Source organism: Lampris incognitus, chromosome 4, assembly GCF_029633865.1.
Source record: "Lampris incognitus isolate fLamInc1 chromosome 4, fLamInc1.hap2, whole genome shotgun sequence".
Taxonomy (NCBI): Eukaryota; Metazoa; Chordata; class Actinopteri; order Lampriformes; family Lampridae; genus Lampris; species Lampris incognitus.
Genome location: NC_079214.1, coordinates 5,148,304 through 5,170,404, shown reverse-complemented (window position 1 = coordinate 5,170,404; position 22,101 = coordinate 5,148,304). Strand labels below are relative to the sequence as shown.

Here is a 22,101-nt window from a genome sequence, read left to right as displayed (position 1 = left end):
TTCTATCGCACTACTGCCACTACTCCAACTTTGAGCCTCGGTCAACTCTTTATGTAGGGCCGACTCCTTTTTTCAAACTGAGTTTATGTCAAAACTTGAGGGTGGGGGGTGTCCGGGTATTGTGGCGGTCTATTCTGTTGCCTACCAACATGGGGATCTACAGTTCAAATCCCCGTATTACCTCCGGCTTGGTCGGGCGTCCCTACAGACACAATTGGCTGTGTCTGCGGGTGGGAAGCCGGATGTGGGTGTGTGTCCTGGTTGCTGCACTAGTGCCTCCTCTGGTTGGTCGGGGCGCCTGTTTTGGGGGGAGGAGGAACTGGGGGGAATGGCGTGATCCTCCCATATGCTACGTCCCCCTGGTGAAACTCCTCACTGTCAGGTGAAAAGAAACCGCTGGTGACTCCACATGTATCAGAGGAGGCACGTGGTAGTCTGCAAGCCTCTCCGGATCAGCAGAGGGGGTGGAGCACAGACCGGGACGGCTTGGAAGAGTGGGGTAATTGGGGAGAAAAAGGAAGAAAATTCCCCCCTAAAAAAAAAAAGAAAGAAAGAAAAATTTGAAGGTGGTTAACTGCGATTTAGGGGACAGTAAGGCAACCTCCTTTCCTCTCAGGTTAGACCAATCAGGTGAAGAAAACTGAAGGGTAAAAACACTGCTTGAATCCACCAATTAAATTCACTCCATCTTTGAAAGGCAAATTAATGTAATGCCAAAGGACGGTTTAAAAAAAAAAGTATTTAGATTGCTCAAAATGTAGAGTAAAGTTAAAAACCCTGGAGTCTACTGAAGTTTACAGTGATTAAGAATGATAAGTTAGAGTTACAAATGACCTTTTCCTGTCTTTTTAACCAGTATCTTTAAGGTGTTTGACCTTCTCCATCTGTGTTTTGCTCCCTCGTCAGATCGGTGGTGTATCAACAAAACTCGAAGGAGTCGGCCACTCTGCAGCCCTTCTTCACCCTCCAGCTGGACATCCAGTCAGAGAAGATCCGCACTGTCCAGGACGCCCTGGAAACACTGGTGGCACGCGAGTCAGTCCAGGGCTACACCTCTAAAACCAAGCAAGAGGTACAGCAGCAGCAGCAGCCTCTTCTCCCCATGTTCAGTTTTCAGTACAAAACAACGTCTTCCACAGCAGTGATTTGACTACTTTATAGGTGGAGTAGGGGGTTAGGGAGATTCTCTGTAAACACCATAAGGATGATACTGGTACCAGGACACGTCCCCCCCCCCCCCCCAATCTCATTTACAGCACTTAAAATATAGTTTAGTTTCTTGGCTTTTAGCTAGAATGTTTATTTCCCAGTTGTACTCCCTTATAATCAGAAACTTAGAGTGGTACACGTTGGTTGAACGTTTCACTTTTTTGTTATTATTATAAATGGTCTTAAAGTGGAATGTTCCCAAAGATACTTGACGACTTGGTCTGTGGACATGAAAGCAAGGTTTACTTTTTGGTGTCTTGAAGGGCCGTGCTAAAGAAAATATATGTTTGAAAACCACGTTGTTGAACAGTGAGTTTCCATTGTGTTTACAGCTAGTGACGGGGAACATCTGCAGCACAGCTGTTCAGTGGGCCGTTCACTGTGCATTGTTTTACACACAGACCAATCGCTGGTCTGAAGTCATTACTCTGTTGTTTCTGAGGCAGTAAAGCTTTGACCACAGGCTGACTGTCTCTGCTGCCTTTAAAAGCTCACAGCATGATTCATGAACTGTTGCATCAAAGCTTTCGTCAAACCTGTAACTTTCTGACAAATTGTGCTCTTCTCCAGAAGTCTGACATTAGCAATGGAGTTGGATTTTGGATTTGGTGCATGGGTAGAAATAAACTTTCGTGGACATTTTTAGAAATACATTTATAGGTTTTATTTGAAGGCTTTACAGCCCATTGTCTTTATCCTACTAAACCATGTTTTTCTCCTTACACTTTTTGGTTTTGTGTTCTCTCTATACCCTCAAGATTGAGATCAGTCGAAGAGTGACCCTGGAAGAACTGCCACCAGTGCTGGTGCTCCATCTCAAGAGATTTGTGTTCGAAAAGACGGGAGGCTGCCAGAAACTGGTCAAGATCATTGATTACCCTGTTGACCTGGAAATTAGCAAAGGTATGAACCTCCACGCTGACTCGCCACTCTGCTGTCCGATGCTCTCAGTACCTGCTTAATTTCTGCAGCTCAGTTGTGGAAAGTTAGATGAAGAACACACAGCCAACAAAGACAGCTGAAGGACAGGAGAGCGGCCTGTACACCGAGTCAAACGCTGCTCTAGGGTGTTAATCGATGTGTCACCATTTCAAACGTTGCAGATAGATCTAAGGACAGATCTCGAGAAGATTCTTTTTGGACTAAAATGTTGATGTATTTTTAAAAAAAACACACATTGAGAGCAGGGCGGTGCAGTGGTTAGCGCGGTTGCCTCACAGCAACAAGGTCCTGGGTTTGAGCCCCGGGGTAGTCCAACCTTGGGGGTCATCCCGGGTCGTCCTCTGTGTGGAGTTTGCACGTTCTCCCCGTGTCTGGGTGGGTTTCCTCCGGGTGCTCCGGTTTCCTCCCACAGTCCAAAGACATGTAGGTCAGGTGAATCGGCCATACTACATTGTCCCTAGGTGTGAAATGTGTGTGTGTGTGTGGGCCATGTGTGATGGCCTGGCGGCCTGTCCAGGGTGTCTCCCCACCTGCCGCCCAATGACTGCTGGGATAGGCTCCAGCATCCCCACGACCCTGAGAGCAGGATAAGCGGCTCGGATAATTGATGAATGGATAGACATTGAGAGCAGTAGTCATTGTCTTAACACTTTTCCTGTGACTCACTGCTAAGGGCAAAACAGCTTGTAGAAAGTTGATAATTAGTTATGGCAGTAGCTCAATGAGACGATGGTGCGTGTCTGCTGATAAGACGTCGTGTAGTAAAATTACGCTCCAGTTTTTCTCCTTTGTAGTTTTTCCTCATCCGAAATTATGGTGGGTTAAGTTATCCTTTTTAATTTACTTGTCTACCAGCCTTTCACGGTGTGGCTGTGAGGCCAACTGTAACTATGATTTTGGATAATATGAATAAATTGGACACAACTTTGTCAACTGTCACATAGCTGAGACCTCCATCAGTCATGTTTTGTTCTGCTGCTTTACAAATGTGCAACCACACCAGCATACAAACAGAGTTATTTATAGAACCCCATCCTCAACATCCCCGTCTGGTTCTGAACCTTACTATTTTGGTTTCCTTTGCCAAGTAGGTCACACATTGAATATGTGAAGGATCCTTTGCATTCCTTCTTCCCTGTTGGAATCCCATCTAGAAATCCTGTGCACGGAGCTTCTAACAGTGGTAGAGGTTCATAGTGGATTGTTAGATATCGACAACTGAAGAGTCATTAATGGTTTATGAATGGTGATTTTTTTTTTTTTTACCACATTTTGTCGGTGGATGAGGCCTCATGTTGTTTTCTCTTCCAGATCTCTTGTCTACTGGAGTGCGGAGCAAAGTTGTGAAAGGCCAAAGAACCTACCGGCTCTTCGCAGGTACTCATCTTTTGTCCATCTCTGTATTAAGTGTGCTGAAAATGTTTTTCTTTTCGTGTGCAAAGCTTCGTCTCTGTGACATAAATCCCCCCCCATGATCCAGAGTTCTGCACAGCTGGACTTTAATATTTCCAAGATAAGTTCAGGATGGCTGTCAAACCTGTATTGGGGCCCCAAAAAATCTGGTTTGCCTTTCAGCATGTCATGAAGTATTTTGTGCATCATTATAAATATAAAGAGTTATTTAATAACCCTACTTTTTATGGTTTTCAAAATGATAATCCGCACAAAATAGAGCCTCTTCAAATGATTCTGCCCTTTTCTCACCGTAATCCAGTCATAGCCTAACAGCACGACTCTGCTGTACTTAGGGCAGATATGCAAATTATGATTGATTAGCTGGAATAAAGAGTGGATATCAATTCCTGGAATGTGTTAAAAATGTACGCATAATAAACAGTTCAGTTTGAGCTCTTAATGTTGCTGCCTTGTTGAGATGGCTCAGCGTTCTTGTGAGCAGCGTCAGTATAAATTCATTTTTAAACATCACTCAATGTAATTGGCTCCCACATCCACTGATCTTTAGTTGTCATTAAGGGCCCTAATCAGTAACCTAGCTGTGTACTTAAGGAACTGGCCCCGCTCCTCTAGAAAATACTCTGACTATACGCGGGGGTGCTTCCAAGAATTCTGATCCCCCATCCTGATGCATCTAATTTAATACACCCCGTTAAAATGCCCGTCTAAATAGCTGCTGCTACTACTACTACTGCTACTTTTAGCTGCTCCCGTTAGGGGTCGCCACACCAGATCATCCATTTCCATCTCTTCCTGTCCCCTGCATCTTCCTCTGTCACACCAGCCACCTGCATGTCCTCCCTCACCACATCCATAAACCTCCTCTTTGGCCTTCCTCTTCTCCTCTTCCCTGGCAGCTCCATATTCAGCATCCTTCTCCCAATATACCCAGCATCTCTCCTCCACACATGTCCAAAACCGTCCAACCTGAGCTGTCCCTCTAATGTACTCATTCCTAATCCTGTCCTCCTTCATCACTCCCAGTGAAAATCTTATCATCTCCAACTCTGCCACCTCCAGCTCCACCTCCTGTCTTCTCATCAGTGCCACTGTCTCCAAACCATACAACATAGCTGGTCTCACTACCATCTTGTAAACCTTTCCTTTTAACTCTTGCTGGTACCCTTCTGTCACAAATCACTCCTGACACTCTTCTCCACCCACTCCACCCTGCCTACACTCTCTTCTTCACGTCTCTTCCGCACTCCCCGTTACTTTGGACAGTTGACCCCAAGTATTTGAGCCCGTCTAAATAGCTATTAAACGGTATTCACACATCCGCACCAGAATGGCCTTGCCGGCTCCTCAGCACTTGTACTTAACTGAATTGTTTGTTTGTTGAGAGTAGTATGTGGACTGTGACATGCCGCTGCACTGAAAGTTCAGATTGACTGTTGCCCTTTCACACTGCTAACCTTTACATGCAGCGTCCTCGCACAGTGCCGTACAGTGACTGTTCAAAACTTCTGTTAAGTCGCTCAAGGTGGAAGGGAAGCTGTGTGTGTACGCACTTCCTGATGTATGTAACGAACTCTCTATTTACCATTTTTCCTTCCCTAGTTCCTGTATTGATCATTTTTTTCTCGCTCTCAATTTTCATTGGCTGGCAGGATCTGTCCAGATTTGTGTCGTTGACCAGCATACACTACTCGATAACGTCCACATTCCAGTCATGAAACTCAAACACATGTGATGTGCTCATAGTGGCTCTGACACACCTGAAAGTAGATTAGTTTGTACCCCCTGCACAATTATCCACTTTCTGTGCCAACCATCCACTCCGACTGAAGCAGAATCTGCAGACTAGAGCAGAGCAGTACAGACTCGGCCCGATAGTGAGTCGTTGCTATAATGGCGGTAATGTAACCCTAGCTCCAGTTTTATGTGAGGTTCAGCAGAGCCTGTAGTGCTCCACAAAGAGCTGCTGACAGATGGATAAAGAATGTCCCATTTCGTCTTGGATTAGTCTGGTTGACCTGTTTTGTTTTTTTCCCCTTCTCCACATCTGTAACTCATGTCACTCCAACCTGTACAGTTGTCTATCACCATGGGAACAGCGCGACAGGCGGCCATTACACTACAGATGTCTTCCACATTGGTCTAAACGGCTGGCTGCGCATCGACGACCAGACGGTGAAGGTCATCAACCAGTACCAGGTGGTTAAGCAGACCACAGAGCGCACCGCCTACCTGCTGTACTACCGCCGTGTGGACCTGCTGTAGACGCCATACACACACAAACGCACACACACACACACGCACACACACACACACACACACTTTTACATGCTCCCAATGCACTCACCGACGATACACTCACACAAATGACAAACACGCAAGCACGCACCAAACTAATGAACAGGAACACTGCCCAACTTCTTGCAAGATCTCCCCCTCAACCTCTCGTCCCTGCTTTCCATAGAAGCAGCTTCTCCATCACCTTGGAAGAAGAGAAATGAGCTGTGTTCTGGAAGATTCCCTGTGACTGCTTTCTCTTCTCTGTGCACCACTGCTGTTTTTCTTTCCTTTTCTTTTTCTTTTTTTTTTTTTCTTTTTTTTTTTTTTTAATGCTGCAAGGAGGGACTGTTAATGGACCGGGGGGCCGGGTTACAGGTCAGGACCTGAACTCACCCCTGAGCCCACAGCTTAGCTCAAAATGGGGAACAGTGGATTCACACACGGCAAGAACTATCTCCCGCCACACCAGGCTGCAGTTGGACTGCTGGGGTTTTTCATCTTGTTTTGATGACCTTCCTTTTCTTTCTTTCTCTTTTTTTTTTTCTTTTTCTAATGAAATGGGATAGAAGTACAGTGTTTTCGCCTTTTGGCAAGGAGAACTGTCGGCCTAATGAAATTACAGCAGTTTCAAAGCCTGTTGGAATTTTCCCTCGTGCGTTGAAAAGGCCCAGCACCAGCAAACTCCACAGCGTTCTGAGTGTCTGTACTCCCAAGGCGATGTTCTCTTCGCTTCTGTTACCTCCTCTTCCTCCTCCTCCTCCTCCTCCATTTCCTCACTTTTCTGATGCTTTTAAATCTAGGTGATATTTGAGCCATTTAAAAATAAAAGAAGAAAAAAAAGGAAAAAAAAAAGACGGGAGGTGCCACGTTGTATTGAAACTCAGCAGCTTCCTTGTTTTGAGAGATCCTTGTGTGGTTTCTTGGCATAGAATTAGAACAACTAAAACTTTTAACGCGCGTTAGAATTTAACTGATATTAAGACTCGTAAGCTTCTGTGCACATACAGTATAACCGATCGATTAAAAGACATGGACGTACAAACGCACACCTTTTGCAAAATATTTACGGACAAAAATATTAAAAGAAAAAAGATGTGTAGGAATCCAAGTGAGCTCTCGCTTGGGTCCTGGAGGGTCGTGCTGGTTTTTGTGCTGTGGTGACTTGCTGAGAGATGGCCACCGACGAAGACCGATTCCATCACAACACACTGCCCGTTCACTCTCCACACTTCCTGTTCCTCCCATGTGCTCCTTTTTCCTCCTCTGTGTGTTAGTTTAAGGGGTCCGCCCGTGCACTGGCATCGATGTCGTTAGGAGCCGAGGTGTCCGTCGAGCCCTGCTCAGCAGAACCAGGACGCTGCCTTCGGTCCGCCACGTGACGCGTCTCCCCTCACCGTGCGACGGCGTGCTGTCAGGGCTGTAAGTCTGTTTTCTGGGCCGTGTCCAGGAGCGGCCCTGCCGTCTCACCTCCTATCTGTGGCTCAAAGCGCTTCCTCCCAGACTATACCCGTCTGTCGGGAGGAAGAGGGATTGTGTATTTGCTTGGCTCTGAATAACTCGTTCAAAATGCGCACAAAAAAAAAAAATCGCACAAAAAAAAAAAAAAGAATCCTGTTCCCTTTCTGTTCGCAACTTGAGTTTTGCATCCTTCATATATTGTACGGCTTTTTGAGTTACCGTTTGTTTTCTTTGTCATCATGTTGTGGATGTTCCCATGCACCTCCTTCCTCCGTATACTTAACATGAATTGGAGTTTGAAATAAATTACCCAGGCTAAAGCACAACAATGAATAAAATTGAACAAGTTCTTCGCTTGATATTTACTACTTTTTTTTCTTTCTTTTTTTTTGGTCATTTTCTCTTTTTGGTTTCTTCTTTGTTAATTTGAGACGTTTCACTGCAACCTGCGTCAGTCGCCCAGTATTAACTCGGTGTGGTTCATCACAGTTTAGACCACGTCTTTTCAAAACGGGACGGTTTTCCAAAGAAAATCTTTGTCTCTTTTGGCTTGCTGTCTGTTTCTTGCTGACTGGATGTTCCTCTCTCACACAGTTGAGCAGTAAAATGAAAACAAGGTTAACGCGTCTGGGAACGGGTCCTGAATGGAGGTGGCTGTCCCGCTCTTTCCATGGTGCCATGAAAGAGACTCTTCCTGTATGTGACTAGCAGTTTCAGATACAGGTGGAAACACTGATTCTAGTCCCTTCTTAGTCCTATAATTTATTCATGAAGTCTAGAGACACTTATTCACGCACAGTATCATGTCAAGTTGAAAATCTTAAAATTCAAACTTCTAAAGGAATCCCATCGTCTCTTAATAATTGTTCCCAAATTTCCCATTTTATGGGGTTTTTTATTTAGGGTTTTTTTCCTTTGCTCTGCCACATTTCTTAAATGGATGCAGATTTTGCTTTTTGGTAGTTCTTCTGATGAGGTGTGGGAAGTGGGAACTTTTCCCAGGTAAACCAAAGGACGGTCATCTCGATCCTGCTGCCTTTCGTTCAGCTGACACACTTTCTGTTGCCACGACTTGCCACACAGTTTGCACGATCCGTTGCCGACAGGAAACTGGTGTTTAGACAACTTGTCCTTTGAAATTCACTGTCGGTTCAGTTGTGCAAACCGCTTTGTAGTCAACTCCTATTGCACTCATGGTGACGTCTGACTTCAATATTTTGATTTTAATAAGATTGTTAAGGAGTTGGAGCTTTTGGGATGGACGCTCAGAAGCAATCTGATGGCTTTTGTGTTTTTCTCGTTTTTAGCAAGAGTCTTTTTGTCATGGCTGGCGAGGAAACGTGCCGGCGAAAAGCTTCAATGATGTCGTTCTGTTCAGTTTGTGCTCCTAACACTGTTGTTTGCTGGGATTTGTTGGGATATTGACCTGGAAACAAAATCTATACTGTCTTTTAATCTGACGCCTCCAGCACTCTTATTTTGTTTATTGTTTAAATAAAAGATTGTGCAAAATGCAGTTTGCCAATAAAGTGTAGTCCCCGGACTACTTTGCTTTCATATAATAACCTAAAACATCTGCAGTCTCTACACCCTGGACTGGCCTATAGTCCAATGTGCACAACAAACCAAATCCAAAATGCAAAATAAAGGAGAAACTGATCTTCAAAATCTGGAAATCTGCATAATTTGTAATTTTACATCCCACGTGTGCGGTAGCCGTAGTCCACGTCCCGCGTGTCAAATCCTGCCATGTCAACAACATGCGGCATGTGAAGTGTTCCCACCGACTTGTCCAGTGCTCTGGGTTCTGTCTGTCCTCAGGGGCGCTGCGGGTCTGCCTCCGTTTGGTTTATGGGAAGCAGACCCATTATTGAAGAATCTGCCAAGTAGGCCTTCCACACCCCCTCCCCTCCCTTCTTTCCGTAGTGTGGCCATCTGCTGAGATGCAGGGAGTATTTTCGCTCAACCAAGCACCCAGTGTGTAGTATCTGGATTGTTCCAATGTCACGGTAGAACTAAGGTCACCTTTTTGTAGGCCGGTACCACGCAGGGAAAATTACAGACCTGAACTCCCACTGACGGACCACCTATGTGTTCTCTAGAAGTCCTTCTGCAGAACAATAGGCCTTAATGGCTGCCTTCTCCTCTACTTGCCTTTTTTATGGCATAGAGCAGTTGGTTGTAGTACACAGGGGGGGGGGGTTATTCCAGCTCAGACCAGTACTTCTTACTGCACATGTTTTTCTCCCGTTTTGTTAAGCCCGGTCCACAACATGGCTGTCGCCACGCAACCCTGTCTCATTAGCAGGGACGCTCACCACCGCTGAGGTGGCAGATCTAAAGGTTTGGTAGGTGGCAGATCTAAAGGTTTGGTTCGGGTTCATGGACCAAGGGAACTTCTGTGTTTAGTTGCTGAGACAGAAGGGTGCTTGGATGCCTCGGATGAGACAAATAACCCGTTCTGCCCTCCCGGTCTGTCCGCCCCCTTATCCACTTACTGTTCTCCAACATTGCCCTCCTTGTTTTCTGGGAACAGTGCTTGTGAGTTGTACAACAGGTGACCTCCATTTACAGTCAGCACACATCTCCACTGACACCAGTTGAGGGGGCATGTTCGCTCGGTAGCCTGGCTCGGCCCCGCACAAACTGGATTATCAACAGGGGTGTTGGCGTAGAAGAAGAGCCACCATGCTGACATGCATTTGAAACTAGACTTGCACAAAGATGAGCTTTTTATACTGCAGTGAACCCGGGAGGGGGGGGGGCAGCCAGGAACCGCCGCAGCCGAGACGCGAACCTGGGTCTCCCGCACCACGGGTGACTACGCCGACCAGTCGAGCAAAGGGTGCGACGTTGCACTACTATCAAACAATGCTTCACAAAGGACAGGTCAACACAACTGTTCAGGGATTTGTCAGGAAGCTTATCAGATTGGCATATTTCGGTTGGGAAAAACCTTGCCTAGCCCAAGCCGGAAGTGAAGTCCACTGACTTCCGGTTTCTACTGCAGCAGCCTCCCAGCACACTTCCACCTGCACCTCCCAGCACACTTTCACCTGCACCTCCCAGAACACTTTCACCTGCACCTCCCAGCACTTTCACCTGTACCTCCCAGCACACTTTCACCTGCACCTCCCAGCACACTTTCACCTGCGCCTCCCAGCACACTTTCACCTGCACCTCCCAGCACACTTTCACCTGCACCTCCCAGAACACTTTCACCTGCACCTCCAAGCACTTTCACCTGTACCTCCCAGCACACTTTCACCTGTACCTCCCAGCACACTTTCACCTGCACCTACCAGCACACTTTCCCCTGCACCTCCCAGAACACTTTCCCCTGCACCTCCCAGAACACTTTCACCTGCACCTCCTAGCACACTTCCACCTGCACCTCCCAGCACACTTCCACCTGCACCTCCTAGCACACTTCCACCTGCACCTCCCAGCACACTTCCACCTGCACCTCCCAGCACACTTTCACCTGCACCTCCCAGAACACTTTCCCCTGCACCTCCCAGAACACTTTCCCCTGCACCTCCCAGCACACTCTCACCTGCACCTACCAGCACACTTCCACCTGCACCTCCCAGCACACTTTCACCTGCACCTACCAGAACACTTTCACCTGCACCTCCCAGCACACTTGCACACTCTCACCTGTACCTCCCAGCACACTCTCACCTGCACCTCCCAGCACACTTTCACCTGCACCTCCCAGCACACTCTCACCTGCACCTCCCAGCACACTTTCACCTGCACCTACCAGAACACTTTCACCTGCACCTCCCAGCACACTTGCACACTCTCACCTGCACCTCCCAGCACACTCTCACCTGCACCTCCCAGCACACTTTCACCTGTACCTCCCAGAACACTCTCACCTGCACCTCCCAGCACACTTACACCTGCACCTACCTGCACACTTCCACCTGCACCTCCCAGAACACACTCACCTGCACCTGCCAGCACACTTTCACCTGCACCTCCCAGCACACTTTCACCTGCACCTCCCACCACAAGGGGGGGGGGGTTTCAAGTTGTTCATATCAAGTTATGTCCATCCATCCGTCCGCTCATCCTCATCATTGTGGATGTAACTTGATATGTTCAACTTTCCACCTGCTTGCTGGGAGGTGCAGGGGAAAGTGTGCTGGCAGGTGCAGGTGAGAGTGTGCTGGTAGGTGCAGGTGAAAGTGTGCTGGTAAGTGCAGGTGAAAGTGTTCTGGGAGGTGCAGGGGAAAGTGTTCTGGGAGGTGCAGGGGAAAGTGTGCTGGGAGATTCAGGTGAGAGTGTGCTGGGAGGTGCAGGGGAAAGTGTGCTGGGAGGTGCAGGTGAGAGTGTGCTGGGAGGTGCAGGGGAAAGTGTGCTGGGAGGTGCAGGTGAGAGTGTGCTGGGAGGTGCAGGGGAAAGTGTGCTGGGAGGTGCAGGGGAAAGTGTGCTGGGAGGTGCAGGGGAAAGTGTGCTGGGAGGTGCAGGGGAAAGTGTGCTGGGAGGTGCAGGGGAGAGTGTGCTGGGAGGTGCAGGTGAGAGTGCGCTGGGAGATTCAGGTGAGAGTGCGCTGGGAGGTGCAGGTGGAAGTGTGTGCACGTGGTTGACATTTATCCGCGGTAAATCTCGCAGGCATCCCGAAAAACATGTCATTGTCAACGGCACGCGCCAACAAACAGGAAACTGGAATGACCGCTGCAGTAGAACCCGGAAGTCGGCGGACTACAGTTATGCACAGGGACCGCCCCTCTGTGTGGGCGGGGCCTTTCCGGACGTAAATGGTGCGGCGTGTGTTCTCGGTCTAACGGCCGATAGTTTTACGCTCCCGTGAGGGCGGGATTTGGAATAGCTCAGCTACACAACCGGAAATGACGCTATGATGATGAACGCTATTACTCCTCCATGTCCGGCCGAATTTATTGGTCTCTTGTTTCCCCCGTCGCCCCCATCCCCCCCCCGGCTCGTCTGACCACCATCCAAAACAAATTTGGGGTCCCAGTGACCCCTCAAATAGTTGATAGATTCCATACACCGTTTTTTAAAATTATTATTATTGTGTTTATCCAGCACGACTTAACTGCTTCCTGTTTAGACGTTCTGCCACCCAGTCACCCAGAGCAGCAAGCGGAGCTCCTAAAGATCATTATAACGCCGATACAGATTAAACTGTGGCCCCGGGCAGTGTGGGACCCCCCCCCTCCCCTGGGACCCTCCCCTCCCCTCCCATGGGAGCGGTCGAGAGCGGGAACTTCATGACGCACTCAGCGGGTCATGGTTCGCTTCCTCTGACGTGAATTTATTGGGGGGCGGGGGGGGGGGGGGAATCAGAAACCAAACCGGTTGACGTCTGCACAGTTTCAAGGCGGGAAAATCACGAGAAGCGTGACGCCTCTCGTGCGGAATCCCAAGCGATTGATCGCCGTGTCTGGCTGGGCCACATTAATGACGCCGAAGACGAACTCTGTGCGTCCTCTGCTGGGCGTGACTGGTAGCTGCACACGGACCGGTTTGGTTTATGAACTATTTATTATCCACAAGTTGCAACCACAGAGAAGCTTCTGGCTTCTTTGCATTGCATCCAAAATTACAAAAAGAACTTAGGAGGCGCATGCAGGCTAGACACACTGTACCCCTTAATACTGCACCCCTTAATACTGTACCCTTAATACTGCACCCCTTAATAATGTACCCCTTAATACTGTACCCTTAATACTGCACCCCTTAATACTGCACCCCTTAATAATGTACCCCTTAATACTGTACCCTTAATACTGCACCCCTTAATACTGCACCCCTTAATAATGTACCCCTCAATACTGTACCCCTTAATACTGTACCCCTTAATAGAGTTCCATAGACGCAGGCATCTGCAGCGGAGCATCAAACCATCACTGGCTGTAAGTTTGACCTGTGAGCTTTTCCTCTTCTCTTCAGATTGTGACGTAAACACAACAAGTCCAAACTGACCAACAGGTTTCGGTGAGCTGCAGCCGGACCGGCCTTTCACAAGCTGAACGTTTAGCTGAAGTCTTAAAAGCCTTGGTAACCGCCGGGTGGCTTACCGAAGCCCTGCATTCACACTGGTGCTGAAGATGCACTTGGCAGTCGTGCAGCAACGTGGGTAAAAAGACAACCCTTCAGGGTCGTCGTGGGAGCGTTGTTGGGGTTCCTTAGCAGGCTCATTTTGGACACGGGTGTGAGAACCGAACAAAGCCGAGGGAAGCGAGACAGCAAGAAAACAACAAAAATGAAAGTTGTTTTTTTTTTTTGTCCCCAGCAAATGAAGATGTTGATGTTCTCTGTTCCATCCGCGTCCTCTGATCGGCTGCCTGTATTTGTTGATGATCCAACAGGAAACACAAACTGGACCAGTTTCCACTTGTGAGGATCCGGATCTGAGACGCTGTGTGCTGCTGCTGCTGCTGCCTCCTCTCTGCCTGAGAGGTGTGCTTTCAGCACCAACAACGTTGCTCTCCACCTTCATCCTTTACACCACCTTTTGCCAAGTGTCATGTCAGTTGGCTTTTAGACGTCCAGCCAGCGGAGGCAGGTTTGGCTCCACGTGCGGCCTCCTGCTACGTCCCGGCTTCTGTGCAGAGCTCCGCTGTGGGCAGAGGAGCATCGGCTTCACGACGAATGGACATCATCACACAAAAGTCAAACAGTTGCTTTTGTTGTTGTTGTTGCTTTCAGCCCGTCACACCAAATCCTCTCGAGGGCCTCGTCGTGTTCATGTGTTTCCAGAAGGTTCTGCCGGGGATTTCTCTTATCCACTGTGTGGAAGTGGCCGTGAGTCAGAAGGAGACACCGAGCGGCAGCCTGCACACCTCCAACGTCCACAAACATGAAGAAGGAACAAGCCTGAATTATAGAAACGTGACATGTCTCGACCAGGACAGACAGTCAAGCAGCAGCTTTTATGAACAAAAAAAAAGGTCTTTTTTAACGACGCTTTCACCTCAGATAACCCCGAGTAAATTCAGTTTACTCACTGCACTTGTGGATTAACCTGGTCTGTTTCAGTTTAATGTACGTATGCTGATTCATGTCATCTTATTTTATTCTTGTCTTCTGCCTCCCCAGTCTACGTTACTGAGGTTTAGACCATTACTTATTCATTCTGACTGTTTTCATCCTTCATCACTGTCTGTCTTTGTATGTCTTTGTATGTCTTTGTATGTCTTTGCATGTCTTTGCATGGCATTGTATGTCTTTGTATGTCTTTGCATGTCTTTTTATGTCTTTGTATGTCTTTGCATGTCTTTTTATGTCTTTGCATGTCTTTGCATGTCTTTGTATGTCTTTGCATGTCTTTGCATGTCTTTGTATGTCTTTGTATGTCTTTGCATGTCTTTTTATGTCTTTGCATGTCTTTGCATGTCTTTTTATGTCTTTGCATGTCTTTTTATGTCTTTGTATGTCTTTGCATGTCTTTGCATGTCTTTGTATGTCTTTGTATGTCTTTGCATGTCTTTGCATGTCTTTGTATGTCTTTGTATGTCTTTTTATGTCTTTTTATGTCTTTGCATGTCTTTGTATGTCTTTGCATGTCTTTGCATGTCTTTGTATGTCTTTGCATGTCTTTGCATGTCTTTGTATGTCTTTGCATGTCTTTTTATGTCTTTGCATGTCTTTGCATGTCTTTTTATGTCTTTGCATGTCTTTGCATGTCTTTGCATGTCTTTGCATGTCTTTTTATGTCTTTTTATGTCTTTGCATGTCTTTTTATGTCTTTTTATGTCTTTTTATGTCTTTGCATGTCTTTGTATGTCTTTGCATGTCTTTGCATGTCTTTGCATGTCTTTGTATGTCTTTGCATGTCTTTTTATGTCTTTGCATGTCTTTGTATGTCTTTGCATGTCTTTTTATGTCTTTGCATGTCTTTGTATGTCTTTGTATGTCTTTGCATGTCTTTTTATGTCTTTGCATGTCTTTTTATGTCTTTGCATGTCTTTGTATGTCTTTGCATGTCTTTGTATGTCTTTGCATGTCTTTGTATGTCTTTGTATGTCTTTGTATGTCTTTGCATGTCTTTGTATGTCTTTGCATGTCTTTGCATGTCTTTGCATGTCTTTTTATGTCTTTTTATGTCTTTGCATGTCTTTGCACATCTTTGTATGTCTTTGTATGTCTTTGTATGTCTTTGCATGTCTTTGTATGTCTTTGCACGTCTTTGTATGTCTTTGTATGTCTTTGTATGTCTTTTTATGTCATGTACTCTGTGATTAAACTTTGCTTGATTGCAACTGATTTACATTCTTTCATGTTGTCACGTGGGCCGTTTGCCAGGAGGTCCGGCTGCTGCTGGGAGGAGGGAGAAGCTCTGGCTCCTCTCAGGGCTCTCCTTCCCTTTATAAGGAACTGCTGACACGCTGCGAACTCACAAACTACCCGGCTCCTCTGACACACACACGCACACACACACATACACACACACACACATACAAACAAACAAAACAAACACACACACCCACACACGGTACACGGCCATCAGGCGGGTCCGCCGTGCGTAAAAGGGAACGTATTGATCACGCTGAAGCAGCGCGCAGAGCAAAACGCACGGAACCAAAGCCGCTGGATAATTCCCAAACTCCAACACAGGTAAGACAAAGAGCTCCTCAAGCCTCCTCCTGCACACTCTTGTATCATATTACTGTGTACCATGGATGCCCCCTGTTGCGCAATTATGTAATTGATTGGTTGATTGATTGGTTAGTTGGTTGGTTTTCGTCTCTCAAATCTCCACATGCCTTATGGCCGCTGTAACGTCGAGGGGATGCGACGTGTTGTGCAAGTACAACTACTCAGTCAGCACGTTATATGTTAGTCTGGACCAGGGTTGTTTTACAGTCAGAGTCGACAAACGATCCGGAAAGGACCAGATAATGGTTTATATTTGCTTTGCAATTGGGAAATGTACCCAGAGAGAGAGAGAGAGAGAGAGAGAGAGAGAGAGAGAGAGAGAGAGAGAGAGAGAGAGAGAGAGAGAGAGAGAGAGAGAGAGAGAGAGTGTGTGTGTGTAGGTCAAGTTTAAGTCTTCCTCCACTGATTTACACTGATGTATTGATGTATGGTGTTATCACTGATAGTTGCTCCTCTGGGCTGTGATATGACATGATATAGGATGTGATATGACACGATATAGGACATGATATAGGATGTGATATGACATGATATAGGATGTGATATGACACGATATAGGACATGATATAGGCCGTGATAGGACATGATGTGATAGGACAGATTACAGAAGTTATTGGCAAGCTGCTGGCCGTTGACCCGAAGTATACAGCCATGCAACACGTGCCATTAAACCCGGTGTGTGTAACAAAGCTGATTGTGGCTGCAGTTATGAGAACCTGACCAGCTAGACGTTCAGTCCTCAGTCATGTTGGATAAGCCGCATCTGATGTCAATATATAGATAGAAACGAAAGACACACACAGGATCACCAGCATCGTGTTTGTCTAGTTGAGAAAGTTTGCAAGCGTCTAAAGAAACTAAGCTGGATCCAGAATCAGGAGTCGTGTGAGGACTTTGGAGAGTTTGAAATCTGGGTTGCTGCAGGCTGGCATCTCCACGTCCATCACAAATGGCGGAGAGGACTTGGTTGGATCCAGTGTGCATCCATGTAGGTCTAATTGTGTGCCTGACTTCTGCTCCGTCTGTCACCCGAGTATAAAATTCATGAGAGTGATGAGAAGGACCCAGAAAGAGAAGCTGGTGGAGGAAGGGTGTGAAAACGGGCACGAGGAGGCTGGGTGGGCAGGCAAGCAGTGAGGTGGAGCAGGTGGGGTGGAGGAGGTGCAGGAGGTGTGTGTGTGTGTGTGTGTGTGTGTGTGTGTGTGTGTGGGGGGGGTTCTTGGCTCCCGGTGCCCGGAGCTGGCACAGCTTGTTGACACAAACCCAACACCAGCCCTCAAACTGTGTCTGCAGCCTGAGCGAAAGAGGCGAAGAGATGAGCTGCTAACTTTAGCAGGAGTTTTCTTTCTGCTCTGCTTTGGAGATCTCTCTTCTGAGTTTCTGGATTTTGTCAGGGGGCGATGATGACGACGATGATGACAAGGTGAACACGAAGAGAACAGTTCACTTCCTTGTGCGTCAGCAACTCATCACCTGAATGGAGTTTAATCCTCTGTGGGAGTAAAGCTAAGAGCCAAAGAATAAGATGCGTGATTAGACTCGGGTTAATCATTCATTAGAATCAATGTGAGGAATAAAATGAGTTTCTGAGTGATCATTAAACTCCTGTGAGACATTTTCTAACTTTTTTTTTAATAAAACATTAAACCGGGTGGCTAACTTTGCACCCTGACGTTAATGTGCCGTAGCTCCGAGGAGGATCTAGTTTGTGTGGAATCTTGAGAAGGATCTAGTTTGTTGTGTGGAATCTTGAGAAGGATCTAGTTTGTTGTGTGGAATCTTGAGAAGGAGCTAGTTTGTTGTGTGGAATCTTGAGAAGGAGCTAGTTTGTTGTGTGGAATCTTGAGAAGGAGCTAGTTTGTTGTGTGGAATCTTGAGAAGGAGCTAGTTTGTTGTGTGGAATCTTGAGAAGGATCTAGTTTGTTGTGTGGAATCTTGAGAAGGAGCTAGTTTGTTGTGTGGAATCTTGAGAAGGAGCTAGTTTGTTGTGTAGAATCTTGAGAAGGAGCTAGTTTGTTGTGTGGAATCTTGAGAAGGAGCTAGTTTGTTGTGTGGAATCTTGAAGAAGATCTAGTTTGTGTGGAATCTTGAGAAGGATCTAGTTTGTTGTGTGGAATCTTGAGAAGGAGCTAGTTTGTTGTGTGGAATCTTGAGAAGGATCTAGTTTGTTGTGTGGAATCTTGAGAAGGATCTAGTTTGTTGTGTGGAATCTTGAGAAGGATCTAGTTTGTTGTGTGGAATCTTGAGAAGGATCTAGTTTGTTGTGTGGAATCTTGAGAAGGAGCTAGTTTGTTGTGTGGAATCTTGAGAAGGAGCTAGTTTGTTGTGTGGAATCTTGAGAAGGATCTAGTTTGTTGTGTGGAATCTTGAGAAGGAGCTAGTTTGTTGTGTGGAATCTTGAGAAGGATCTAGTTTGTTGTGTGGAATCTTGAGAAGGATCTAGTTTGTTGTGTGGAATCTTGAGAAGGATCTAGTTTGTTGTGTGGAATCTTGAGAAGGATCTAGTTTGTTGTGTGGAATCTTGAGAAGGAGCTAGTTTGTTGTGTGGAATCTTGAGAAGGAGCTAGTTTGTTGTGTGGAATCTTGAGAAGGAGCTAGGTTGTTGTGTGGAATCTTGAGAAGGAGCTAGGTTGTTGTGTGGAATCTTGAGAAGGAGCTAGTTTGTTGTGTGGAATCTTGAGAAGGATCTAGTTTGTTGTGTGGAATCTTGAGAAGGAGCTAGTTTGTTGTGTGGAATCTTGAGAAGGAGCTAGTTTGTTGTGTGGAATCTTGAGAAGGATCTAGTTTGTTGTGTGGAATCTTGAGAAGGATCTAGTTTGTGTGGAATGTCGAGAAGGAGCTAGTTTGTTGTGTGGAATCTTGAGAAGGAGCTAGTTTGTTGTGTGGAATCTTGAGAAGGATCTAGTTTGTTGTGTGGAATCTTGAGAAGGAGCTAGTTTGTGGGGGGGGGGTCTTGAGAAGGAGCTAGTTTGTTGTGTGGAATGTTGAGAAGGAGCTAGTTTGTTTTGTCGAATCTTGAGAAGGATCTAGTTTGTTGTGTGGAATCTTGAGAAGGAGCTAGTTTGTTGTGTGGAATCTTGAGAAGGATCTCGTTTGTTGTGTGGAATCTTGAGAAGGATCTAGTTTGTTGTGTGGAATCATTTGTAGCGGCTCATTGAAAGTTATTTCCTATTGTACTAGTCATGATGAGACATGTTGTTAAATTTGTCTTATTTTTCTGAACAATTGGTTGAGTTTTTGTGTTGTATGAATATAAATACGACATCTTTCAAGATGTCTGTTGAAGTAGAAACGAGCGACAGGTTTTGTAAAGTTCTGCTTTTTCACGCTTGACATTGAAGGCGTATAGAGGCTCGTCTGTGTTCATTACAACATTGTTTGCAAGTGAATATGCATTCCCAGGCGCATGAGGCTTATTCTAACGGGTCTCCATCAGGTTCTCAGGAAGCATCAGTAGGCTTCTGCTGGTTTCCCATTCCAGCAGGTTGTTTATGACATTTATCCGCTGGAGGTTTTAGGCCTGGAAAGCAGTAACTGATGGTACCTGAGGACCTGATTTAGAGCCACTGACTCAAATCGTTTGGGTAAGTGTTGTCTGTGTTCGGTTTGGGATCTGAATGGTCATGTGCTCCAGTCGGTACCCTGTCATTCATCATCTGCTTTTCGTCCCTGTAGGTTACACCTGATTCGCCGCGGAGCAGCACTCGCACAACTCCTTCCTCCGCCATAAGTCTACGGAGACATCTTTCCAGACGGACGAGGAGTGAAGATGACCTCTGCTGTCGTGGCCCAACTCTCCTCCCTCTTCCTCCATCTGTCAGTCTTTCTGTTGTGCGCCGTGGACTCGGAGGCCCTCTTCCTTCCTGACTCCAGGGAGCTGAGGGCGCTGCTGAGTCGCTACGAGGAGTCCAGCGCCGCCAACTCCACGGGTGGCAGGACCCGGCGGGCAATCCGGTGGTCTGACCGGGAGGAGATCCTCCAGCTGCACAACAAGCTGCGGGGAGGAGTTTACCCGAGCGCCTCCAACATGGAGTACCTGGTGAGACACGCCTCCTTACGTCATGGCGGTCACACCCAATGACACGCCTGAACAGACTGGCGTCATGTTCTTCAGGCCGGATAGAGTTGATTTGAAAACGTCCATGGCTCTAGGATGATTATATTTTTCTACATTCCAGGTCTTTTTTTCAGTTTTTCCATCATACATATCAGTTATGACGCCATCTTACTCACCAGCTTCATTTAGTAGATGTTGGACATGGACCACCGCTGGACTCAGCTTTATAACGGTGTCTTATGGGACAACTGGACAGGAGCGTCAGATATGTTTCCACGAGTCCAGTTTAACCCAACTATCTAAACCACGTATCTGGAAGTGAAAGTTAAAAGTTATGATGTGAAATGTCCAATATGATCAGTGGTGGAGGACGTTGCTGATCTACTTCCTGGTTCAGCCTGCAGGAAGTAGCAGCCTATACTTACCGTAGGCAGTAGTAACATCCATAAACTAGCCGGCCAGCACCATAGAGAAGTCATAGATGATGCTCAGTCATGGACACAGTCTGAGTGAGACGCTAGGGGGCGTTTGTTGTTTACAAGACACATTTAACATTCCTGTTCACTTGTCCCATAAGACACTGCTGTAAAGCTGAGTCCAGCGGTGGTCCATGTCCAACATCTACTGAGTGAAGCCGGTGAGTAAGATGATAACACATAACTGACATGAATGACAGAAAAAACTATGAAACTAAAACCCAGGTTGTGTAAAAACCAAAATATCCTTTCCGATGTCAGAAGTGTTGTGCTCAAATTAAGGCGGGCGCTCATGGTTTGATATTGTTCGCCTTGAGGGTGTTGGTATGATCATAAAATCCGCGTCTCTGTGGGAAAACATGATCTCATGATGGTTTGTTGCCAGCTGGAGGACGGTCGGTCATACCGATTCTCTCCTACCTGCTATGAGCAAAAGACCCTGGGGAGCAGAGGGAGGGAGAGCAGCAAGGAGGTCTGGGTCAGAGGAGGACAGAAAGAATGAAGCCTGGAAAAAGGAAGCGTGCGGCTCGACGGAGCACCGATCGGGAGGAGGAGGAGGAGGACAGGGTTATCATTGAGATGGGAAAGAGAGGTGTATGGAGCAAAGTAAACACCTCGAGGTGTTGTTGAGAAAGCGGTCTGTCTGTCCACAACTTGGTTAAAATGGAGGACGGATATTTATTGGGCTCTGCGCTGCCTCCAGTTTTTCCAAGTCTCGGGGAACAAACTAGCTCTTGAGGACAGTACTGTGTGTGTGTGTGTGTGTGTGTGTGTGTGTGTGTGTGTGTGTGTGTGCTGTGCAAGTACACGTGTATAAGTTCCCACTCATATTTTTGTTTTAGTGACCACCAAGAGGCTGGAAATTTACTGAAGAGATGAGTTTTGAGGGGCCGCACTGTATGGCATAACCTCCCCTTCCTCGCCTTTCCTCTCCTTACCCCTCCTTCCCTTTCTTCTCCTTCCCTTTCTTCTCCTCTCCTCTCCTCTCCTAACGTTTGGTCAGAAGGAGGTGTCCTCCTCTCCCCCATGTTAGGGGTTCGAACCCACTCAGCCGGCGTGGCGTGGGAGGTTCAGAGGTGCCTGCTGGGCGCTGGTGGGGCAGCCCGGCCCGTTGCCCCGGGTTAGAGATAGTGCTGTACTGTGTCTGTGGCGGGAGATGTGGGAGCAGCACAGACCTGGGGCAGGTTGTGGTGAGCGGACTGTTGAGTCAGAACAAGCCCCCGATTATACGAGGCTACAGGATCTCCACCACTTTCCAGGTGTTGTCCAGGGGTTTCTCTCCCCAGCGAACCTTTTTTTGGGAGGGTGATTTGCCGGTCAGACATGTCTGGGCTAAAACTGGGCTGTATTGGTTGAAAAGTGATGCTGTCTTCGATGCCTGTGGGTGGCTGGGTTACATATGGCTGATGCTTCAACAGCATTTCAGGGCCAGTATTTCCATGTGTGCCAGGTGTAATGAGGACGATCAAACCTCACCGTAGCGACTCCTGATACGTGTTCTCCATCAGGCCTAAATAAAAGCCACCACTCCGCAGCATTAGCATTAGCATCAGCGCCCTGTTCTTGCACAGCCTTGCTCAACAAAATAAAAGCGAGTTAAAAAACAAACACTAACTACAGTTATGAAATGCA

The 22,101-nt window shown here is 46.9% G+C and overlaps 2 protein-coding genes across 2 annotated transcripts in view; both read left to right on the top strand.

Moving 5' to 3' along the window:
* The window catches only part of usp10 (ubiquitin specific peptidase 10), a 48,404-nt gene extending 39,586 nt beyond the window's left edge, over positions 1-8,818 (top strand). The window contains exons 12-15 of the mRNA XM_056278435.1: positions 907-1,072; positions 1,968-2,112; positions 3,463-3,528; positions 5,642-8,818. Of these exons, the coding sequence (XP_056134410.1) occupies positions 907-1,072; positions 1,968-2,112; positions 3,463-3,528; positions 5,642-5,829 (565 nt within the window). The 3' untranslated portion in view covers positions 5,830-8,818. The remainder of the gene's footprint in view (positions 1-906; positions 1,073-1,967; positions 2,113-3,462; positions 3,529-5,641) is intronic.
* A 6,938-nt stretch (positions 8,819-15,756) lies between these two features.
* Positions 15,757-22,101, top strand: part of crispld2 (cysteine-rich secretory protein LCCL domain containing 2) — a 28,589-nt gene continuing 22,244 nt past the window's right edge. The window contains exons 1-2 of the mRNA XM_056278612.1: positions 15,757-15,894; positions 19,612-19,975. Coding sequence (XP_056134587.1) covers positions 19,706-19,975 — 270 coding nt within the window. The 5' untranslated portion in view covers positions 15,757-15,894; positions 19,612-19,705. The remainder of the gene's footprint in view (positions 15,895-19,611; positions 19,976-22,101) is intronic.